Source organism: Urocitellus parryii, chromosome 7, assembly GCF_045843805.1.
Source record: "Urocitellus parryii isolate mUroPar1 chromosome 7, mUroPar1.hap1, whole genome shotgun sequence".
NCBI lineage: Eukaryota > Metazoa > Chordata > Mammalia > Rodentia > Sciuridae > Urocitellus > Urocitellus parryii.
In genome coordinates, this window is record NC_135537.1 from 59,309,099 (window position 1) to 59,335,009 (window position 25,911).

Consider the following 25,911-nt stretch of genomic DNA (forward strand, 5'->3'; position numbering starts at 1 on the left):
TTTTCATTTTTCTAGATTTGAAAATTGTGGAATTTTCATTGTTATGTTGGAAGTAATTTTGAAAACATTGCTGAGGTCTACAGTCGTATTTGTCTTCTTGCTTTTGGCATTTGGACTCAGCTTTTATGTCCTTCTGAATATACAGGTGAGACAGTTGCATCAATAATTGACTTCATCACTGTGAATATTAAAAACAGAATTATACTTAAACCTCAATTGCCTAGGAAATAAACAATATTTACCTTTTTCATCTTGGTATATCTTTTTAATGATATTTACTGAAGAAAAAAGTGGAAAAGGAGAAGTTTTCTATTATCAAAAAGTTTGCTTAAAATGTATAATGATTTGCCATATGTATGTAAAAGATCTTTTGGATAATTTTGCTACAGTTTATTAATATTTCTTATTAATACATTTTAGTAGCTACTTGCCTATGACTTTCTTTTTTAATTCATTCGGATTTGTTATATATGACAGCAGAATGCATTTCGATTCATGTTACACATACAGAGCACAATTTTTCATATCTCTGGTTGTACCCAACGTAGAGTCACACCATTCATGTCTTCATACATGTTCCTTGCCTATGACTTTTTAAAAAGTATTCTGATTATATTTTCTGTCATTTTACTCTCCAGGAAATACATGTACATTATTCACATTTTGCATTTCATTTTGACCTTTCTGTCTTCTCTCAGGATGCCTTCAGCTCTCCGTTACTTTCCATAATCCAGACCTTCAGCATGATGCTAGGAGATATCAATTACCGAGATGCCTTCCTAGAACCATTTTTGAGGAATGAATTGGCATATCCATTTCTGTCCTTTGCCCAACTTATTGTCTTCACAATGTTTGTCCCAATTGTCCTCATGAATTTACTTGTAAGTAGCTTCTCTTTGTATTTTCTCTGTGTTGACCAAAATAATTATTCTTGGCTTCTTGGAAGTCCCTCTGCTGGAGGGAGATAGATGTGTTAATTTCATGTTGCTATAACAAATGTCTGAGGCAACTAATTTACAAAGAGAATAGTTTTGTTTAGCTCACAGTTCTGGAAGTTCAAAGGCATGATGTTGGCACTGGCCCAGTTCTGGTGTGGGCAGCAATTGGTGACACATAATGGTGGGAACACACACAGGAACAAAACAATAACATCTCAAACTAGAGCAGAGACAGAGAAATAGTATGGGGGGGATCTCACAGTCCCTTTCAAGGGCATGACCTCAATGACTTCAGGACTTCCGCACAAGGCCCCACTTCTTAAAAGTTCACAGCTTCTCTGAATACCATCACCCTGGGGACCAGGCCTTTACATATGGACATCTGGGGTCCATTACAAAGCAATGGAAAAAGGGATACTACAAGATTTATCATTCAGTACTTACATGGTGCCTGGGGTATACCAGGGACATCAGCAGGCTCAGGGAGTGCATGCATTCATTTGACAAATAATTGCCAAGAATTTACTATATGCCAAATACTGTTGCTGGTTCTTGGAAAAAGTAGTGAATAAAACAGATCAATACCTGGTTCTTATATGATTAGAAATCAGTCATAAAGTAGGTAATAATGAATAAATATGTAGGATAATGTAATGGAGGTAATACATGAAGGTAAAGAAGTAGAAACTTGAGTAAGACAATAAAGATGATGGTGTGGGTTTCTTGGAGTTGGAGAGGGTCTCAGAGAATAGGCAAAGACCTTTGTAGAGTGTATTGTCTTTACCCTTGAATTTCTCAGACCAGAGATTCAAGTGGGGAAAAAGCTCTCCTGCAGAGGCTGTTAGCTGCATTCAAATGCCACCTTAACCAAGTCAAAGTCTAGATACCTTCAGCAGACAGGGGAGTGCTCTTCACATGGAATTTTCTAGAGAATTTTCTCAAATCATGAGCATCTTGGCTGATGGATTTCAGTCCTGTGAAAATTCTAATTGACATGATGGAGATTGTTTAACCCTTATCGATTTGTACATATATTGTTTCAGTCAGTTTGTTGTTGTTGTTGTTGCTGTGACTAAAGGATCTGACCAGAACAATTTTAGAGGAGGAAAAGTTTATTTGAGGGTTCATGGTTTCAGAGGTCTTAGTCCATAGAAGTTTAGTTCCATTCCTCAGGGCTTGAGGTGAGGTTGAACATCAAGGTGGGTCAGGGTGGTGAAGAGAAGCAGCTCACATCACAGTGATAAGGAAACAGAGAAAGAGACTCCATTCTCCAGATACAAATATATACACCAAAGCTACACCCTAATTTCCACTTCCTCCAGCTATACCCTACCCCTTTAGTTATGGCTCAATTAATCCCTATCAAGGTATTTATTCACTGATTAGGTTAAGACTCTTACAACCCAATCATTTCTCTCTGAATCATCTTGCATTGTCTCACACATGAGTTTGGGGGGACTCCTCACATTTAAACCATAACATATGTGTATGCATTCTACTTGCTTCTTCTGCATCTGATTCAGTAACACAGACTGTGTTAGGCATTGTTTCTGGAAAGAAATAAATAATGCAGACTCCTTAGTGTTTTGATTCACTTATCTGATACAAAAACTTATCTGATTTTTTTTTTATCCTTGAAAAATAAAGGATAGTGCTAGGAATCATAGAGGATGATATAAGCCCACATTCTTCTCTTATAATGGCTTATGTTTGGGAAGATGACTGTTCACAAGATAATTTGGATTACCTGTAGTACAACTTCTCACCACCATGAAGATGCATGCACCCAGCTCCCACTGAGCATCTCTACCTGCATATCCCAAGGGAAAATCAAACCCCACAGAGTCAAGACTAAAGCCATCTTTCCTTCCAAATTTGTTACTACCTTGAAGTAACATCTCCTAATGGTCTTAGAACATGGGAAGATTTTCTTGACCACCCCCAGCACTTTCCCTCATTCCTTTCCATAATTATTTGCCTTCTATGTCTACTCTGCTTGGCTTTCACCCTCGACATTCTTTAAGTTGCTGCTACTGTCGCTCCTCTGTCTAACCCTACATATTTTCACTACAGAGATGGCCAATGAAAATCTGGACCTGCCAATGTCTCTCTTATTTTTGTTCTATGACTCTTTAAAAGTTTCAATATAGCATGCTCCCAAGCATCCCTGTGATCTTCATCTGATCTTACCCAAAGTCGACCCTTCCTAGGAGTGTGCCAGCTTCCTTCATGCCTCCTGGACTCTCATAAGCTCTTCCTTTTGCCTGGAAAACTGTCCCTCCATGAGTTAACTCAAAGCTTTCAAAACTCAGCTTAACTGTCATCTCTTCTGGGGAGAATTCCCTTACCAATGCTCTCACTGCCCCCTCATTACTTTAATCTGAATTGGGCACTGCCTCTTCAAGTTATCATGGTTTTGAGGACACAAATTAGAGATAATAAAATCTTCTTTCTTGGGGTTTATGAAGATTACATTAGCTAACACAAAACACTTTAAATGGTGCTTGGCACATGATAAGCATCCAACGAATAATAACTATTAATAGTTGATAATTGATCTGTTTTGTGTCTCACATTTCAGAGCCCAGGCAAGCATCTGAAATGTGTGAAGAAGAAAATATGAGATGATCAGTTTTGATCTAGGCTGCTATAACTTGGACAGAACCCCCATCTAAAGACTTACTCATTTAAAACAAAAATCCTGATAAATAAAACCTATTTGCTGAGCATGTATTGCTCTCAATTGCAGTTTGCAATTTCTAGAATATATTCTCACACTGTTCATTCGTTCAGCAAATATTTTATAATATATTTTACAAAACACTGGACATATAGCAATGACCAGACAAAGTTCTTCTCTTGTGGCGATCTTGGGCTTTCAACTCCCTGAGAGCACTCACTGGCTTTCCATTCTCTGATGCAGCATCCAGGATGCCAGCTCAGTATAGACAGGGACTAAGCACCTAAAAAAAATAAATAAAAGAATGAGTCAATTTAATTAGATTGAGTAGATCTAAATCAACAGCTTCCGCTTACCTGATTCTATCTAGTCACGGATTTCTAGAGGGATTTCTCACCAGAGTTTCACCTACCTTCTTCTGCCAAACATGTGAGATATAAATCCTTATTCCCTAAGATTAATGTTTTAACTTTCTCATGTTGGCAAGTCACTTTTATATGCCTTAGTTAAACTAAACACCTGGAGTTACCAACCATGTTGCATGGCTACCCCCAGTTGCATTTGACATCATATCATCCCTGTTCTCTCCAAAAAGAACATGTTTTATCTTAAAATGGATTGCAGATTAATCTGTAATGTCTTAAGCTTTTATGATAACAGTTAAGATCATTGTACTGAAGACAGTACCTGGCACATGATAAACACTCAGTGAATACTGAATACTCTTGCAAAGGTATGTGGGGTTTGCAGTTTTGTGTAAGGTATATTAGCAAAGCATTACCCAGCCATTGCTAGTAGATCACAAGCCCACTCCTCCACTTTGGCCAGAGAGACCTTGCTGAAGTCTGAATGGTTAGAACCCCTGCAAAAGTTACATGTTGATGCCTCATCAACAAGGTGATAGTCCTAGAAGGGGCCTTTGGGAGGTGATTAGTGCATAATGGCAGAGTCCTTATGAAAAGGATTTGTGTCTGTTTAAATAGGAAGCTTGTTGGACTCTTATGTCCTCTACTACGTGAGAACACATAGAAGCCATTCTAGGAGGGATCACTGAATCAGCTAGTGCCTTCATTCAGGAGACTTTTCAGCCCCCAGAACTGTTAACAGTACCTTTATGTTACTTCTAATGTACTCAGTCAGAGATTCGGGTGTAGAAGCCTGAATGGACTAAAACAGTGCATTTTTAGATGGGTCATAATTAAATTTTATGTTGTACTTCAGATCGGTTTGGCAGTGGGGGACATTGCTGAGGTACAGAAACACGCATCATTGAAGAGGATCGCTATGCAGGTAAGTATTATATTTAAACCTTACTGAAATGAACAGTGTCATAATTATTTACATATAAGAACAGCAGATTTTCTGAGAACACATATTTATATCCCTATTTATTGTGAATATTTTCTCAATACTGAGGAGTTATATCCTGTGTCTGCTTGCGTGCTCACTGGCATACCTGCTGTAGTCAGAGCTATCGAGAATGATGAAAAATGTCCCAGACCAATCTAAGCAGAGAAATGGAGACATGACCTGAGCCTCTTTATGACAACATGGGGCCAAACAGATAGCTAGTAGCTAGACCAAGAACATCACTAGTCTGTGGTGTTGTGTATTGTCACAGCCCAACTGTTCAAAAGAGCTCCTGATATTTTGGCATGGAATCATCGGGTGACCACAGCAGGTTTTATATGTAAGTTTTGACTGTATCCATGAGGCTTTTGTTCTTGTGTGATATCCCTGTCATTTTTCTAGATAATTTGATGTAAATTTTGCTATAGTCAAAGGTTTTTGCATAGGTCCTTTGCTATTGAGTCTTAAGAGGTAATTTCCTGTCACACAACACAATTATTTCTATGCTCTTTATTGTTTTATCTTTAAATTTCAATTTGGAGTGAGAATATTTGATGCTTCAAAAATATCAGAATATCAGTAGTATGTATGCATTTAGAATTTAGGCCAGTTTAAGTGAAAGAAAAACCCGTGCTAAATGTAACTTTATTCGAAACAATGTTTCAGCACATGGTATTTATACTGTGTAGTACAACTTAGCATGAGAACCCAGAGGAAATAAAGGGATGTGGTCTGACTTATATTAGGCTGTGCTTACTTATCATAGCAACTACACATTCAGAGAATGAAAGATCAAAACTCAACTGAGAACTATCCTTAAACTTTACACTGTATGACTTAGCTGTGTATTGTATAAAGAGTGTGGGACATCTAGAGACCAAAAATATATGAATTACCACGTATAGAAAATAAATGCAAAAACAATTAAGGGAAACTGCATAGAGAAGATGGGATGAGTGAGCATTGAAAGCTTTAAAAAGGCAGTGAGTGCTGGGCCCAGTAATCCCAGCAGCTCAGGAGGCTGAGGCAGGAGGATCGCAACTTCAAAGCCAGCCTCAGCAAAAGTGAGGCTGTTAAGCAACTCAGTGAGACCCTGTGTCTAAATAAAATACAAAATAGGGCTGGGAGTGTGGCTCTGTGGTCGAGTGCCTCTGAGTTCAATCCTCAGTACGCTCTCCCCTAAAAAAAAAAAAAAAAAAAAGGCAGTGAGACTGTTCCAGAAAGGAGGGAGGAAGTGGGAACAAAGACCCAAGGCAAAGCTAGGGGAAGCAGGTGAGGTACTGTTACACGAGGGCTTCTTGCCTGAAGTATGGTTCATGTGAAAGGTCATGAGGTTGTTGCAGCTGAAAAGGGCTTTGTTCACAAACAGAAAAAAAACAAAAAAACAAAAAAAAAAAAAACCTTCACTTTGAAATAAAAGGCAGTAAATGACAAAGTACTTTGAGTTATTTTGTTAATGAGTAGAGCTATTATCACAAAATAAAAATGGTATTTGAGATGATCTGCTGTTATCTAGGCTTAGTGGGAAAAAACTGAAAAAAAGGAAGAGCTAATGGTGTGTTAGGACTCGAAGAAAGATGGGGTGCAGGGCTCCAGGTAGGTGGATAGGAGAGGGGATAGATAAACCCCAGCATGGCTCTTAACTGCCCTAGTAGTGCTTTAAAACACCAGCAGAAATAAATTTTAAAAAATAATATAGACAACAGCGCTAGATAAAATGTTCTAGGAAAACCCACTGAAGTACAGGGTCAGGAGGGCTGAGCCAAAAAGTGTGATCTGACATTGTGTTTATTCTGGTCCCTGAAAGCAAACAGTGCAAAGCTTAGGACCTTTTTTGTTCCTTGCTTTGGATCAACAACAGCATTGACCAGAAAGCTAAGAGGCCCTTCTCTTCTTTCCCCTGAGTTATTTTAAAGCAATTCTTGGCATCCATTGTGAAACCTCTGCTTGCAACCTCTCCAGGACCATACTTGAGAGAGTCAGTTTGGTAATTCCTATAAAGTTAATAAACAGGGGTTTTGCACACCATATCCTCTCTGTTGGCAAACTCAAGACTTGAATAAATTGACTTTGAGTAAATAAATAATAACATGTAGCCTCTAAAAAATAAATATGGCAAGGGGAAAGGAATATTACCCTAAAGACCCAAGGGGACACAAGGAACTCAGAAAAAGTATTATAGAAAAATCAAAGAAAATATCTCACTGGTATTGTTAGCACAAGAAAACATAATTTTTTTTGAAGCTGAAGTTAACATGTAGGAAGTTGGGGGGTGGGGTAAGCACCAAAAAAATAGCAGGGAAGTCAGACAGAGTCTTATAGGGGTCAGTGGGGACTGCAATTCTAAGCAGTACGATCCGGGAAGTTCCTACCATCTCACCATTTATGACTATCAATCACCTAAACACCCAGGTATTGAAAAACATATGGTCATAGATGAGAAAGCAAATCTTTCGAATCTTCCGCTCTGTGGAAGTTATGATGAACATTTTTATCAACTGACACAAAGGTTATAAAAATGTGTGAAAGATGAATTTGGCCAACACAAAAGGAAGATTTAAAAATAAAAAAAAATTAAACTAAATGAAAGCTCAAAACAGAAGCACTGGGTGAGATAAAATATTATACCTTCCCAAATAGAAATGTCTTCAGTACACCATTTTGCACCTGATAGCATAGCATAAAAATTCACCAAATACTCTTAGACATACTAGTTCTACTTTTTTTTTTTTTACTCTTTTATGTTATGTTCCCCTGGTTAAGCACCCTGTCCTCTCCCTTCTACATTCATACCATTGCTCTCCCCAGCTGTGACATTTGGTAGTATTGTAATGCTCCAAGAGCACAGACTGTCTGTTTCTTCTTTATACCTCCAATGTTGATCACAGTCCCTGAAAACTAAACACCTGCTGACCTACATTGGATTATTCCCTTAACAGCTTGTCCCCACCCCAAAAGATTGCATCCCTTGTCCTGTGGGTGGATGAGGGAGGGGAAGAGGTGGAGGAAGGTGACTGAGTAAGGGCTGAGGAATCCTAGCCAGCCCAGCTCCTATGCATACATTAGGACACAGAAATCAATCTTCATTTTTCTGCACTCATGATTATTTCTATGCAGTGTAAGATTTCCAGATATTAATTAATGAGTCTATCAATAAATCCAAAATACATTTTAGGTGGAACTTCACACCAGCTTAGAGAAAAAGCTACCACTCTGGTTCTTACGCAAAGTAGATCAGAAGTCCACCATTGTGTATCCCAACAGGCCCAGAGGTGGGAAGATATTGGTAAGTACACTGAACCAATAGCAGCATAAGCAACATGATGCTTCATCCTTGTGATATCCATTGGTGCCTTGTTATAGCCTCTGATTCTGCTCTGCTTATGGGAAAGAAGCAGTTGTAGGGTTGATGATGATAGTGATAATGATGATGATGATAATGATGATTAAAATATATGATTAACACACAATGTGAAAATGACATTCAGCAGGCAAGGAGACTTGTTTTTTTTCCAGGTCGCTTATCCACAGCCTCAGAATTAAATATGCCCATGTCCTGGGAGAGCAGACAGGTGACAGACCAGTCATAGCCTTTTAGTATCTTATTTTTTGTATTATAGGTATACTTTGTTTCTTTTTCCTAGTCACTTGCCACTTAGAATAATTCTGTGTACATATATGTTCATATATATGTGTGTGTATATGTCTGTACATAGAGCACACAATAAAGAACACACACAAACACACACACACACACACACACACACACAAGGAGAATGTCCATTGTATAAAATACACAAAGTGATCAAGGACCAAGCAAGACCATTGCCTTCTCAAGGACAAGGGAACATATCAACAGCCAGATGTTCTGGATGCTAATCCTGACCATGCTGGGCTCTCCCATCTCTCTGACTGTTCTTCCTGAGTTCTTTGCAGTTCTTTTTTCCTTGTGGAGTCCTAAAATGGTCAAGTGTGATCTATAAATTTTCTAGGCTTTATTCTCACTTCACACTAACTCCCATCCTATTTCACACAAGTGAATTGCAATTGCTAGCTGCACACTAAATATCTTCATTTCTCCAGCTGAGAGCTGCCTTTGAGCTCCAGACCCCTATATCCAGCTGCCTACTTGACATTTCCACTACCTGTCTTGAAGCTACTTCAAACTTGGCATTACAAAACCAACCTTCACTCTTCCGTGTCTCACCCCCTCTTCACATCCCCTATAGAAACATAGCGAGAAAGTTCTGTCTTCCTCTAAGGTCTTCATTGCAATTCATGTCAACACTATTCATTTACTTATGTCATCCTTGAGATCTTCTCTCCTTCCCCCTCTCTCTTACATTTGGTACATTTAATTTTCTGGGAGACCTATGCAAGTAGCCATGTTCTCCTGCCTGGGCTCCTAACATGATCTTGTTCTTGGCCTTTTACATCTGCCTTTGACCTTCTCCAGTCCACTCATGGTTTAATGGACACTAAGCTGAGTGTACAACTCATTGGTAGGGCATGTGCCTTCTGTACCAGGCCTGAGTTTAATCTCCCCCCCCCAATAAAAAAAGAACACTAAATCAAAACAAAATTCATGAAAAATCATGTTTCGGAGACTTTCCTATGTGAAATTTGTTCATTAGTTCAATCATGTCAGATAATGGTGTGGAGCAGTTTTAAAGAATCAGTGAATCTTGTGTGAAATACCAGCACCCATAAAGGGCATTTTTCATGAGAATTTATAGAATGATCCAGTTTAGCTCTTTCCTAAACAATTACCCATCCCATTTTATGCTGTCTATATTATTTGCACAAGTTTTTACTTTTCTTTTATATATGACTTCAACTTATAACTTTGTACAGGGCTGTTTCTCACAGTAGACTGTGAGCTCTCTGAGGGCCATAGCTGTGGCTTATGAACAGATGTGCTTAGTGAATCTGGCTCAGTGGCTGAATATTTTTTTTTTTTTAAAGAGAGAGTGAGAGAGGGGGGAGGGGGGGAGAGAGAGAGAGAGAGAGAATTTTTAATATTTATTTCTTAGTTCTCGGCGGACACAACATCTTTGTTGGTATGTGGTGCCCAGGATCGAACCCGGGCCGCACACATGCCAGGCAAGCGCGCTACTGCTGAGCCACATCTCCAGCCCCTCAGTGGCTGAATATTGGTACATTCTTAGGAAATAGTTCCTGAAGTGAATTCAACCTGAGTAACTATTTTATTTTATCCCACAGCGTTTATTTCATTACCTTTTTGGTAGCCACGAAATAAGACAAGAAATATCAAATACTGATACATGTTTAGAAATAGAAATGTTGAAACAGAAATACCGGTATGTATCTTTTTCCTTCTATCTATATTTGAGAATTTAAAACTCTTAAATAATATAGTATATGTTTATATTGTGTATTGGTCTTTATTTCCTATATGAAGCCATGTTTTTTGACTGATACAGCTAGGGTATTGAGGATCATGAGACTTTTTTTAAGACTCAAAAACTCATTTGGCTGCTGATCACTGGTTTGCCATTATCTAAGGATAAGTGAGTAAAAGTTACAATGGTGATTTCCTGATTCTCAGGGGCAATATTATAAACTGCATTTGTCATGAGCTGTCTGAATACATTAAGCAAAGCTCTGAAAACCTTTGAGGATCTGTGGAGTAGCTGTGTCGTACGTAGACAGTAGTCAAGCACAAGGGCTTTAGCATTAGTTTACCTTTTTAAACCTCTAATTAACTATTTACTAGCTCTGTGATCCTGGAAAAATTGCTTAACCTTTCTGTGCAATTAGTTGCTTGTCTGTAAGCTAGGAACAACAGTCACAACAACTAGCCATGGACGAGTGTTGTACTTTGGGAAAATCACTTATACTTCAATGCAATGTATTCTTTGGGAGGACCTTGACTATCAGAAAGCTATAATCTGTACCCAGTGAATTTAGAACATTGCTGGCATGTTCTACAATGCCTCCTATACTCAGAAGGGCTCAAAGAAGAGCTGACAATGAACTCATGAAACGTGTGTTCTTTTAGGCTGAAGGACCTCACTTCTCTCTTGGAGAAGCAGCATGAGCTCATCAAACTCATCATTCAGAAGATGGAGATCATCTCGGAGACCGAAGATGAGGATAACCACTGCTCTTTTCAAGACAAGTTCAAAAAAGAGCGGTTGGAACTCATGAGTAGCAGATGGAATTCCGTGTTGAGAGCAGTCAAGACAAAGACACAGTGCCTGGAGCCCAGACCCTGAGTGGGGCTTCTTATGAGGGTGCATGACTCACTGCATCTAAGTTCACCTAGAAAAAGTGTGGAAGGAGCAGAAATCTGATTGATACCACTCCATGGGAAACAGTGGTTCCTGCATTCTTTGTCAAAGTCAATTATTTCTCTCTATTCATATTTTCTGCCAATCACTAGGTATTGAGAATATCTTTGCAGATATGTTCAAGCTGACCTTTAATGAAAGGTAATATCATCCTTTGAATGAATAGAAAACTTATTTGCTAGAACACACATTTAAGGATAAAGGAGTAATAAATGTATTAACTATTAAGCTAAAATGCAAATGGCAATACTGGATTCCTGCTTGATAATTATATAACATGAGATAACTTAGTTAATAGTCCCAAGAACTAGATTGAGTTCTACCATGTGGAAAGCTTTTCTGTGTTACAAGAACTTTTGGTTGCACAACGTGTACTGTCTGTTCCAACTGTGGTAAACAGCCCAACCCTTCTTGCTAAAGTTACTTTGAGCCATGTATTTGAAGTCCAAATTAGTAGACCTTATGCTATGCATGAATTATGTTATAGAGAATGTGTTATTTCTGTATATTTTGTTTTCCTGTGATCACAATAAATATAAAACCTGTGTAGTCATTCCTCAGCAATTATGGTACAAACTTTTTATTGTATTTAGGATTTGGAGTTGCAGTTGCAGTTGCAAGAATGCTTCCATCATATACGCCGTTTGTTTAGTACAAAGTATGAATTAAACACACACCTCATCACTGATCTCTAACTGTATTCTATTCCTCCCAGCCTGTCCTTTCTCCAGCACTTTTAAAGCTCAATTTATATAGCATCTATACTTCAAAATTATCCCTAATGGTCCCCACTAATTATGCTCCCTGCCTCCTCTGAACTGTCATATGTTGCATTTCTCTTCCACCCTTTGACCTATTTGGTAACTCTGATTTGCTACACCTCTATCCCCCAACAGGAGGTAGGCTCCCTGAAGCTCATAATTCACTGTCACTGCCAATCTCAAGTGAGAAAAAGAATCACATTACATCTTAATTCATGTTTTTCATCTTTTGTCGTTCCTGGCACAGTACCCTGTACATAATAGATGCTCAACAAATACATATATATAAATCAAATAAAAATCAGTGAGTGAAGATAATTATTATAGATCTGAAAGAGACTGCAAGGAAACTTCCCCAGAAGAATATGTTACTATCTTTATTCTACTGCTCTGTGTTGTAAACAATTTGAAGGATTTGCTTCCAAGTGGTGAAAGAGTTACTAAAACACCATTTTTCTGCCTTTCCCCCTGCTGCTTCAACCTGAATTGATATTTTTATAAATTTTAACTATGGTTAGCATGGTAATAGAGTTTGTGCTTTGCAATATGACACTTTTTGCCTTCATAATGACTAATTCCAATTGGTTGAGTGACTCCAGATGTATTTTCTCACATCCAAAATGGTAATAATAGCATATTGCAGTGTTGTTAAGAAGGGACAATATAATGCAAACAGAGTACCTGAGCTCAATAAATCCTATTGCAATTTGTTTTTGAAAACTACTATAACAGATAAAGAGGCTTATAAAACACTGGGATGTTCATATTCTACCAATTACTCATTATACTTCCTTAGAAGTTAACTAGTTGCTAATTTGATATAAATTGAAGCTCCCAGGCTCTTTGGGATCCCTTTAGCCAAGCAATCATATACAAACCTCACATTCAGAGAGAACTTTGATTTAAATAAATATTTCATCAATTTTTTAATCTTTATTTTTGCCTTAGACTTAAATCAGCATACATCAATGGAGCACTAACTCTCTGCTAGTCAGAGCAAATCATCATCATTTAATATTTTTTTAGCCATTTTCAACATTTTGATGTGAGCAGCTTAAATCATGATAACCAGAGGAAGGCTCATAAAATGCACTATGCATCAGGTGTTTCTCAAAGTACTACGTATTATCTCATTTGATTCTCAAAATCAGTATGGTAGGTGCTTTGACTGTCATTTTTGCTTTATAAAAGAAATCATGACACCTCCAGTTGAGCAGCATGTTCAATGTCACATTGCTGAGTTATGAACTCTGGCAGTCTGCCCCTGGATTTTGTGTTCTTGTCATGAAGTCATACTCTGTCTCAAGTAAAAACCAGAGAAAAGAGCATTTCTCTTTAGTGACTTCATCCTCAACAGATTGAAGTGTGAGCAGTTGCGGTGTAACATTCATAGATTTGGACATTTGACTGTTGCTGCAAAAGCAAGTGTGATGGCTGCCCGAGCTATAGAATGTCTAATTTCTAGCTGTGTGACCCTGTTAACTGAGGACAATAACATTGAGGACAGTTAGGATAATACCACACACAGTTATCTTTGTGTCTCTGTGACCAAAATACCCAACAAGAACAACTTAGAGGAGGAAAGTATTTTGGCTTACCTTTCCAGAGGTTCAGTCCATAGTCAGCCCACTCCATGGCTCTGGGACTGAAGAGAGACAGAACATCATGACAGAAGGGCAAGGTTGAGGAAAGCAGCTCACCTCATGATGGCCAGGAAGCAGACCCAGAGGAATTAGGTCACTGAGGTTCTGAGAACATGGCAGCCAGGAAGTAGAGAGAGTTTGAGTGCAAGGATCCAGGGATAACATAATCCCCAATGGCACACCCCAGTGAAATACTCTCTCCAGCCATGTCCAGTGACCTATTTCCACCACCCATTCATCTATTCAAATTATTAATCCATGAAATGGATTAATCCATTGATTAGGTTTAAGCTCTTATAATGTAATCATTTCACCTCTGAACATTCCTTCATTGTCTCACACATGAACATTAGGGGATGCCTCATATCCAAACCATAACATCTATCAAAGTACAGCTGAGAAGCATTCAACTTTAAAATCACTTAGCTATCATACACAGGGCCCTCTGGTACAGAATCTGAGAACCGGGGCCTATAACCCCAGAACCCAAGTGACTTAGTCACCCAGCCTGCTACCAAACACAGATCTGAGATCCTGAGTGTCACTAAAGAGAAACTGCAAGAATTAGGAACTGAAACATTTCCTGATGGCATTATGGATATGGCATCTAATGAGCAAAGGCAGAGCCAAATGAGGATACCTCTCAGATTCTAGGATCACTCCAGTTCTACTCACTATGTGGCTTCATAATGGATTAAACTTCACTCAGTCACAGCTGATCCTCTAATCTGAAGTCATCTAACACCAGTATCTTTAATCTTAGCCAAAAGGCTGAGAAGTAATCTAATACCGTATCTTTAATAGTGATGTTCCTTCAGGCCAGAGTATTTCCACTGGGGGGATAAAAGAAGACAGAAAACTGAGGCACCTCTTGCAATTCCTAGCTCCAGGACTTCCAATAAAAGAATCCAGCATTTATGTAGTTTCCTAGGAAGCAAAAGGTGACTTTGATCCTGAACTACAAATGGTCTAACTCCAAAACTAAAACCTCTGAAGAGCCAGCATCCTCTGGGGATCTATGCGGAGCTGGAACCAGAAGACCCCATTGATGGAGACCTCCATTTGTGCAGTAGGATCCCTTACATGAGGAAAACCTAAGTGGCAGTTCCATATGGTTCTGATCCTCCTTCTCTTGAGATGTTTCTGGTACCTGCAAGTTCAAAGGCAGATGGTGATACTAATTTAAAGAGGCTTCAATTTCAATGGCAGCAGAACAATATTTAGGTTGCCAATAAATAGATACACAGAATAAGCTATATAAAAATGATACTTTTATGTGAATCAGAATTACATAGCAGTTTGAGGAGACATAGTCTCCTCTCCAGAGCCAAACCTTGGGGAAAAAAAAGAAGAAAAGAAAAAAAAAAAAGAAAGAAAATTGAACACTGAGGCATAAAACTCTCAAGATAAATCATTATGAGTAGTAACTTCAGTTGTTTTAAAAATAGATGGAGGAGAAGAAGAAGAGGATGGTGATTATATCTCATGGAAATAATGAATCTCAGCATGATGTCAGTACTAGAAGGCCTCACTTGCACCTCCTTAATAGGCTAATTTCAAAGCAATACTGAAACTCTGGAATCTGTTAGAATGGCAACCAAAGTTTCTGCAGCCCATAGAAACACCTTCTCCCCAAATTTCAATTTCTCATCAAGAACTCCTACATGTGTGGTTCATGGGCAAAGCAGAATCCTCAGCTCAAGTTCTTACTTAAGGATATTCATAGGGGAGGAAAATCAAAGGTCTCCACAGAGAACTTGTTTTCCTGCCTACAAGTCAACTTGGTAATGGCAAAAGCACCGCACATCAGTCAAGATCCGTAGGCCTTGCAGACACGAATCATTGATTCTGAGGGAGTCAATGCTCTTTAAAGAAATCAAAGTGGAAAGAAGGCAGAAGATGGGGTTGAAGACTGCAGATAAGTTTGCTTTCAGAATGCCAGAGCCAGACACCAAATCATTCACAGTGAGATAAATCTGTAAGTACAAAGTTTTCTATGATTCTGGATGGTGCCCTCGGCCCTTAAGATGCAGGATAGGCCTTATGAGGGAATGAAACTACCATAAGCCAAAGTGCAGTCTTCAGTAAGGGACCCAAAGTCTCTTTTACTCTTGCAGAGGCAGGTGTTCAGCTTGATGATTCCAATGGTTGCTTTTCAAATGCTGGGTGTGGAACAGAAACCCGAAAATTCCCAGAAGGTTTTAATGCTGAACTGTAAAAATGTGTGCTCGTAACACCATCCTGGATCACTTGGGAAATTTTCCAGATTATAAATTTGCTAAAAAAACGTTTATTCGTTCATCAACACTGAAGATGGAAAATGTGTCCAACCCATGCATCTCTATAGTCACAGAATCCCAATTCTGCCTCTGAAGCCAACAGTTGCAGAACCACACACAGTCTCGTGCGCAGCTCTGCCATGCCTTCTTGGTTTGTGGGTGAGTGGAACGGCTTTTCTCTCATCTAGATTACTATAGACTTAACACTTGGGTGTGCAAGATCTGACTTTACGCGTAGCATCCATGTTTGAGACACTGCCACTTCACGCCTTAAAATGGATTTGAAGAATTTAAATTTACCAAGTGGGTAAATGACATTACCAATAAATGACTAAAAGGAAGATTGTAGATTTTGAATATTTCCATCAACAAATGGACAGTCCACAGAACTGTATCAAACCTTTGAAATGTTCAATATGTTAATTTCATAATATGAAGCATATCACCTATCTGACATCTGATTTTTTAAAAAAAAATTTAAGTGGTTTTACTTTCATTTTTTAACTAGGGAGAAAAGCCAATGAAGGAGAATGTTAAATTCTGTTAAAACATTTTCATATATGTTTGATAAAGTTTGTTTAAGTATTAGCATTTATAAAAAGCATTGTCAACATGTGGCAATTTCTTTGTTATTAAGGACACCATAAGGATTTCAGTGATGTTCTTTGCCTGTGGAGAATCAGGTAGTATCTGTGAAAAGATGGGTTTCTTTCATCCATTTTCCCCAAAATGGTTACACAGGGACCATATCCCACTTTGAAAACAGAATCAAACAGAGCCAAAATTGCTGAGTTGTGTAGTCCTCCTGTTTTATTTTTATTTTTTGTTTGTTTAGTTTTAAAATGTGCTACTAGAGTCAGAGAACGGGTAGGTCTTTGAGGTTGGGCATAGCTTTGATTCTTGGGTAAAATATTTCCTATGATTCAAGTCTTTACCGGCTTAGAATAGTCATGTGAGAAAAAAATCAGAATGAGGTATTTACATTTAAATATTTAAAATGGCAATTGTAAAACTAAGTACAATTTACTAATGTTTTCATTTATTGTTAATATTTTCTGAACTAATCTTTGGATAAATCATTATCATAGAAAAATATTGCATGTATATATATATATACATAAAGTATCATAAAATAGCAATTTGCTGCGGAATTTAATCTTGCAAGGATTTATACATGTAAATTCACACCCTGAAAAATAGAAATCTAGTAATTACAAGTAAATACACTACACTGAGTTACTCCCAAAATAAGTTCTTAAATATGAAAATCTGGTGTAAACAGTATATTTTAAATAACAGAATATATGAATTACACTGATGCAGATGAGCAAATAGCAAACTGGGACTACACATTGGAGCTGTTGTTAATATGCATAGTTTTGTGAGTAATTTACAATTTGATTAAGACAAGAAAGATCGGATGCTTTTAAGTTAAACAATGAACGTATCGCTGATTAAAAAACATAACCACTTAGTAACTAAGCTGTTATCATTACCTTCAAAGGAGAAGATTTAAGGCAACACCATCAAAAATATGCTTTAGCTTAACCTTACTTGTAAATATTCTGCTCTGGACAGGAACTTCAGACCTGTCTGGCTAATAATGCCAAGATCCACAGAATTCCCAGCTGGATTTAACCTGTCTGCATTGCACTTTTAAACCTGTTCTTCTTGTGGCCTGTGTATATATTTTGACTATTTAAGGATATAAAGTAGTGAGGATAAAGCACCTTTTGTTTCATTTTTCACCATAATGAGGAGAAACACCTGACATATGCCACAATCCACTAGATAAGACAAGAGCAGTAAAACACAGGGCTGGAATGTGGAGGAAAGAATGCTCCCCACAGTTCTTTTGGACTCTGGATGATGCTTTGTAGTATTTTAAAACTTTTTTTTTTTAACTGAACATATCTGAAATCAAACATTGGAACAAGAAGCATCTGTAAATACTAATCAACGAAGGTTAACAGATCAGAAATATGGCTGCATATTCTAAGGTGTTATACACAGGATCCACCTGCAGATCTTTAAGGGAAAATGAGCAGCAACTCATTCACAAATTACCACTCCTTAGCTTCTGTTTCAAAGACCAAGCTAAGCACTTCCTACCTGCGGATTATATCCTTAGTACTGATCACTGACAACGATTGAAAGCCAAACTGGTCATGTTTCACAATTACAAATTGTGAACCTAGGATGGTAAGCATACTAAATCACTTAGTTTTCTTTAAAAATAAGTCAATTTTATTCTAATCAAAGTTAATCAAAGTTAAGGATACTTTCATACCTGACATTTGAAATTTAAAGAAATATAGGATAGATGCTTTCTTTTAAAAATGATTAGGAACTAACAATAATTAAATTGACACAGAATAAATAACACACATGCACACCGACTTACAAAAGATGAGAATGAACAAAACAAGCAATATAAGAAAAGCTAAACAATTTTTTTAAAATATCAAGAGCTGGGCATGGTGGCACATGCCTATAATCCCAGTGGCTTGGGAGGCTGAGACAGGAGGATGCTAAGTTCAAAGCCAGCATAAGCATCCTAAAGAGGCCCTAAGCAACTCAGTGAGACCCTGTCTCTAACTAAAATATAAAAAGGGCTGAGGATGTGGCTCAGTGATTAAGCATTCCTGGGTTCAATCCCCAATGCCAAAAAAAAAAAAAGAAAGAAAGAAAAAGAAAGTGTCAAGACCCACAGAAATTCAAAAACGTAAATAAGACTACATAAATAAAATACAACCTATCAGTCCTGACAGAAAATCTAAATTTCAGTAGAATTTAAGAGAAGACAAAATATTCTCTAATTAGGATTAGGTATGAGAAGATAATCTAAACTACTGCACTAAGATAAGCAAATAAATTGGAAAATGTAAACAACAGGCATGACAAAATGAATGTGAGGGGGAAAATAGAAAATTGAGCAAAATCATTCCTTTCACTGATAAAGGTTTTGTCATGAGTTATTATTGTACAAGGAAGTCATGAGTTATTAACCTTTTTTTGTTTTAAATAAATTATCAAAATATGTCAAGCTAAAACTGGTAGAAATGAATCATCCGTGGAAATATGGTGGGAGTCTTATCACACCGCCATTAGCCTAATCCCAGCTCTATGCTTACGAACTGTGTGACCTTCAAAGGTCATTAAAACACAGTTGCCAAGGAACCAGGAAAGAAGAGTCTGCTAAGCTACCACAGCTAGCAGAGGATACCAGCTGGTCGTCACATAGGTGCCAAAATTAGTTTCCCAGACTAGAATAGAGAGTCTGGCCACAAAGATGAAGATTAGTCTGTAAGAGATAAAGGGATTTATAGTAACTTCCAGAGATTGATTACATTTTGTAGTGTTATTTCCTTGCCTGACTCAGGTTAACCTTTTTTTTTTTAATCTCTGTCCACATTTTGCCCTTTCAATTTTTATCATTTGTATTGCATTTTGAATTATTAAAGAGGTTTTAAAAAATCTATAACCCATGGTATTTGAGTTTTGGGGTAGAAAGAAAAAAAATAATCAAATCTAACTCAATACTAGACCTGGCTTTCTTCCTCATACCTGAGTTTTAATGACAGAAACGGATCTTGGTACATGTGCCAATTGAAAGGCTGTTAAACCATCCCTGAGTCTTTTCACTATTTCATCACCTAGATATAGTTGAGGGAGGCCTACCTTACTTACATTACTTAAATTTATGGGCTGGGCATGTAGCTCAGTTGCATAGTGAGTTATTAACCTTTTTGTTTTAAATAAATTAGCATGCCCAAGGGCTTGGGTTGTATGCTATGAGGACCAGCAGTATAGGAACCCCTGGGATCTTGTTAAAAAAGCAGAACCCAGACATCTCTTTGGAAATGAGACCTATCAATATCAAAAGGTAGGATTGAGAAAAAGATGAAATACATGTGAAAGCCTTCTGAAAGTTTGGGAAATTTTTATTCACTTAGCAAATATTTATAAGTACCTATTTTAAAGTACTTCTAGGCTTCTGCTAGCAATGGGGGCTAGAGCAATGAGAAACAGCCCCAAGGTCGTGGAACCAGGAATTAAGACTATAGACCACAAATGTATGCCCTGATTCCCCCGAGAGAATAAGTTGCTAATGAAATCTCATCACTCTTATTTTAACTCAAAATTAGTTATTTAAAGAGGCTAATCCCTTCTCAAAAGCCACAAGGAGCAGAAGTACCTACTGAGTATTAATAATGATGTTAACATTTATACGGAACTTGCTGGTGTCATCTAAACATTTGTGTGCTGGCAAGCCAGCCCCTGGTGTGTAATGTTTGCCAACTTCTATGGTATAAATATTTGAATCACAGCCAGTTAATACAAGCTACCAATATAATGTCACTGGATGTATAGATGGGAATATCTGCAGAATCAAAACAAAGTAGACTCAGTCCTTATGAGCTAGTACAAATCAGCTGAAGTTCCTTGTAGCATATTTAAAGTATCTCACATAAATCATAACTACATAATAAGAAAGTAACTATTATATTCCCCTTTTCACAGATGAGGAAACTGAAGCACAAAAAGTGCATAACTCTTCCAAGATCATGTCACTAGTTAATGATGAAGCTGGGATTTGAACCCAGAGATGCATAACTCCAGATCCCATCTCTAAACAATGTATTTAGTCTGTTTTTTACTACTAGCATGAAATGCCTGAGATGTGCTAATGTTATAAGGAAAATAAGTTTATTTAGCTAACAGTTTTAGAGGTTTCAGGGTATGGTGCTGACATGTGCTCAGCTCTGGTGAGGGCCTCCTGGGCTGTACCACATCATAATGACATAGCAAGAGCACATGTGAGAGGAAGAGATCACATTACCAATCAGCCAAAGAAGGACTTCCATATGGGCTCCATGATCCCTTCTATAGGCATACCCCTGATGATTAAAAACTAACCACTATGCTCTGCCTCTTAAAGTCCGTACTTCTTCCCACTGCAATGCTAGGGACCATTCTTCAGGCACATGAAACTTTGGGGGAACAGACCATATCCGAATCATAGCAAACAACATGGCTCAGTACTTAGTTGGAAGATCTGATATAATTCCTAAGCTTAGTGTTAGCCAAATCCACCTCCCGCATTTATTCATTCAATAACTGACCAAGAACAGTCAATGATGATAAATGTGCATTGGATGAGATGCATGTAATTGATCCGTTGGAGTAAAAATATTCTATGTGGAAAGTAACATAACCTAAACATTTGGGTTTGGCTAACACATGCCTATGTGATAGAGCTGTATTTCGTAGGACAGCCACAACAAAATGCTGTGGCATTGCAGATAAATTGGGAATTAACTAAACTGCAAATCAGTGACTGTGCTGAGAGATTTTGAAAGAAGTTCAGGCGGGCTCCTGGTGTGCCTGTAACTTACTGGCCTCTAAATGGTGAGAATATTGTTTTAGATTAGGCTAAAGTTATTTTGGACAGCCTTTAGTTGAGTAGAACAGTGAACTAGTTTTCTAGGGCTGCCATGATGAAGTGGCACAAACTAGGCAGCTTAAATAACAGAAATTTATTATCTCACAGTTTGGAGGTTAGAATTCCAAGATCCTGTTGTCACCAGGATGGATGCCTTCTTAGAACTCTGAGAGAAAAATTTGCTCCACTCTGCTCACCCAGCTCCTGGTGGTGTTGGCCCTCTCAGTCTTGAGCTTGTGAAGAATCATCCTCATCTGTGCCTCCATGTACACATGATGTGTGTGAATCTCTGAGCCCCCATTTCTCCTTTTTTAACGGACATAAGTCATTAGATAAAGGCTCATTTTAATGACCTCACCTTAACTAATTGCATCTGCAATGACCCTATTTCCAATAAGGTTACTTTCTGAGATACTCTGAGTGAGTAATTCAACATATAAATTTTTGGGGAAAGGGGTACAATTTAATCCACTCACAGACTGTCTGTAAAAGCAAAACTCAAAAGAATCAAAAGAATCGTGCCTTTAAAATGATACAAACAGAAGTATAGGCCTCACTCTGGCATAAGCAAAATTTAGAGGTGAGTGGCTTAGGGCTAAGATGGTGACTGCCCAAGGGCATCTTTTACTCACCTCCCCAACATGCAAGCATGGGGTCCTCTCCTCCATATTCATATTGCTGGCATCCATGTTCCAGGCTGTGATAAAGGGAAGGGATAGGGAAAGGTACTGCGCCAGGTATCTCTTAAAGAAGACTCCCGGAATCTGCATATTATACTTTGATTATATGTCATTGCTTGAGCTTACTTAGTAAAGTGGCTTTTTAAAGAGGGTGGGAAATACAGTTCTTATTTCATGCAGCTGTGTGTTCTGCTAAACTTGCTATTTGAAATGGTGACAGTCATACTTACCACATATTCTAAGGTAAAATTACACTGTGAGTAGAGGGCAGGGTCTAAAAGGGAGAGTATTTCTGATGTCAGGTACCTGATCTTATGGGATCAGGTTCGAGTCCTACAAAATAAGCGTTCTCCGGGAGAATGGGACTCAGCTAATGGCAGAGAGGACTTGGATCAGTTAATCTGAGAAAAGTATAGCTACCCACAAGAGTTTGCAAGAGATGAAATACTATATAGAAAGGCCAGTCTTAAGGAATATGACAGAAACTAGTTAATGACTTATTTTGACATATTTATTCCAGCCAAAATATTTTTTCTTTCTGGAAATCCATGGGGGAAATAGTTTCACAATTGTAAGTTCCTAGAGAGCAAATGCATTTATTTATTTATTTATTGCAAACCAAATTATTTAGTTGTATGGTACTTTGTGTATTTAGTTCTCTTTTTCCTCAAGAATTTACTAGTTTCCTTTTGGACTTTGAATTCCTGTATTATGGTTTAGATATGAGCTGTTCTCCAAAAGCTTATATGAAAGAATATGTAAGAAAATTTAGAGGTGAAATGTTTGGGTTATAAGAGCCTTAAACAATCAGTGCATTAGTCCACTTGGATGGATTAACTGGGTGATGACTATAGGCAGAAGTGGCTAAAGGAGGTGGTTCACTGGGGCTGTGCTTTGGAGGCATATACATTGTCCCCAGTGAATTGAGCAGCGTCCCTGCTTCCAGATTTTCATGTCCTGAGCTGTTTTCCTGTGCCATACTCTCTGATAACAGTGTTGAGGTTCAAGTCCAGTTCCCCTGGTGTTGAAGACTGAACATCCAAGAAATGCTGAGGCTAGAGCAAAACATTTTATTTGAAGGTAGAACATAAAGAGAGGGACATAGATTCCTCTGCAGAGGAGAGGATCAAAGTTGGTGCTCGAAGAAGTAAGGGCGTCCTGCCCCTTTTAAACATTTTAGGTTTCCTGTATTCTCATTCCCCACTCCTCCTCTCATCTTGCCTGTGTGGCCAAAAAGTGGGCCAAGAGGTGGGAAAGGAGACTTCCAGGGGTACAGGCGGGAAAGGAGCATCCCAGGAAGCATTCATTAACAATTCCTTGTTAGGAGGAACAATTCCCTGGAGGCAGGTAACCTTGGCACCAGGTTGGAGGAGGTGAAGTGCTCTGGAGGTATTAGCATTTTATTTCCTCTTGAATTAGCCCCCATCTATCTGACCCAATCATTCACTATTTAAACTGACTGTCCTTTTGCCCCCTACCACACTTCCACCATGATACTCTGCCTCACCTTGGTTCCAGAATAAAGGAGTTAACTGTGTATGGACTAAGACCTCTGAAATCATGAGTATCATTTATCTTCTCAAATTGTTCTTGTAAGTTCTTTTAGTCACAGAAGTGAAAAAACTGGTGAAAACATCCTGTGTTAGCTGTGAGGCAGTTATTAAGCTACAGTTGTTCAACTTAAGTTAGAAATCTTAAATGATGAAGCAGAGCCCTTCTGATGCCATCATGGTAGAAGTAGTGATAATTACTCTAATTGCAGATTTGATGCTGGAAGGCTCATCACCACCCCCTTCTCTACTAGTATAACTTCGTCTAGAGCAAACTTTGGAAAGGTCTATGGTGCCTCTCCTTGCTGTGAGTTAATAGCTTCCACAGTCTGCTGCACATACTGTAAGCACTCCCAGAGTCCTCTCTCCCTTTCTCCCCTAACCTTCTGCTCACTCCTTGAATACAATAGCTGCTGGTCCAGGGCCACCACCATGTTTAACCAAAAAAGTACTAGTAACTTTCTTCATAATGTGATAACCTCAAAAATCAATAGAGAGAGAGAGAGAGAGAGAGAGAGAGAGAAAATATGATGTGGATATCTGCAAATATTTAACAATCTGAACATTTAACAATCATCTCTCAAGCTGGTATGGGAGGGCCCAGAACACCATTACAAAGAGGGTTGACTTCTGATTCAGATTCAAGAAGTTGCATTAAAACCCAGTCTTAAGTGACTGGAGCAAAAACACAACTTTCCAAATGTCAGAAGGATAGCTTGAGAGAGCTTTAATGGTTATTCTGTGTGTCAACTTGATTGGGCTAAGAGATGCCAGATGAATGATGAAGCATGACTTCTGGCTATGTCTGTGAGGACTTTTCAAGAGATTAGCACCTGAACCTATAGAGTGAGTAAAGAAAATCACCCTTGCTGAGGTGAGTGGGCACCATCCAATCCATAGAAGGCTTCAGTTGAATAAAAAGGTGGAGAAAGTGTGAGCTTGCTCTCTGCTTGAGCTGGGACATTTATCTTCCCCTGTCCTCAAGCATTGCTGCCCTGCATCCCCAGTCCTTGGGCTTTCAAACTCAGACTAGGACTTATGCCATCAGCTCCTTGGTTCTCAGGCCTTTGGGTTTGGATTAGAACTATTTCAGTAGCTTTCCTGGGCTTCCAGCTTGCAGATTTCTCAACCTTCATAATCAAATGAAACAATACTTCATAAAAAATCTTTCTACATCCACAGACAGGTAGGTCCTATCGGTTTTGTTTTTCTGGAGAATCCCAATCCAAGAACCATAAAAGAGTGTTTTCATGATATCTTTATGCATGTTGTACAACACCACCAACTGGATAATTTAGGATGAGCAGAGATTTCTCACAGTTCTGGAGGCTGGCAAGTCCAATGTCAAGATGTCAGCATCTGGCGAGGGCCTTCCTGCTGCACCATCACATGGTGAGAGAAGAGAAGGTGAGAGAGGAGGTAAGGGGTGCCATGTGCATCCTTTTATAACAGCACAAATTTCACTCATGATGGTGGATGTTTTACCTCTTTTTTTAGGTGGGGGGTACTGGGGATTGAACTCAGGGGCACTCAAACACTGAGCCACATCCCCAGCCCTATTTTGTATTTTATTTAGAGACAGGGTCTCATTGAGTTGCTTAGTAGCCTTGCTTTTGCTGAGGCTGGCTTTGAACTCAAGATCCTCCTGCCTCAACCTCCTGAGTCACTGTGATTATAGGCGTCCACCACCACCATGCCCTGTGGTTCCATCTCTTAAAGCTGTTACAATGTCAATTCATTGTCAATATGAGTTTTAGAGGGGACAAACATTCAAATCATAGCAGATGAAAAATTTATAGCAAAGCAAAAAACTGCTTTCTTAAGCACTGAAATGTGGAAGGAGTGTGAATAAACTGAGCAAAACAAAAGATTTTCCTGTTCTAATACATCTTCCATTAGCAATATGAAATGTCTTTCAATCAAATGCTAGGTGTGTTTCCCTAGCCCTACACCCTGAAAAAGTACTTGATTTGATCTTCAGAGAATCTTAACTTCTACAGGTCCACAAACACAGCAATAATTATTTTTATGTCTTATGCAATGTGATTTCTATATTTTATATTTTATAATATTCTGTGTTTTAGTTTCACTGCTGTGAAAGGACCATGTAATTGCTCACAATGAAGCTTAATAGAATGGTGTTTATAAATGCAGATTCCTTGGGCTGGGGTTGTGGTTCTGTGGTAGAGTGCTCGCCTAGCATGCATTGAGGCATGCACCACACCAAATAAAATAAAATAAAGGTATTTTGTTCACCTACAACTAAAATA

The 25,911-nt window shown here is 38.4% G+C and overlaps 1 protein-coding gene across 1 annotated transcript in view; it reads left to right on the top strand.

The window, feature by feature from the left end:
- Positions 1–11,207, top strand: part of Trpa1 (transient receptor potential cation channel subfamily A member 1) — a 48,499-nt gene extending 37,292 nt beyond the window's left edge. Inside the window, exons 22-27 of the mRNA XM_026397265.2 lie at positions 16–145; positions 699–881; positions 4,840–4,908; positions 8,144–8,254; positions 10,192–10,289; positions 10,991–11,207. Of these exons, the coding sequence (XP_026253050.2) occupies positions 16–145; positions 699–881; positions 4,840–4,908; positions 8,144–8,254; positions 10,192–10,289; positions 10,991–11,207 (808 nt within the window). The remainder of the gene's footprint in view (positions 1–15; positions 146–698; positions 882–4,839; positions 4,909–8,143; positions 8,255–10,191; positions 10,290–10,990) is intronic.
- Positions 11,208–25,911: the final 14,704 nt, after the last annotated feature.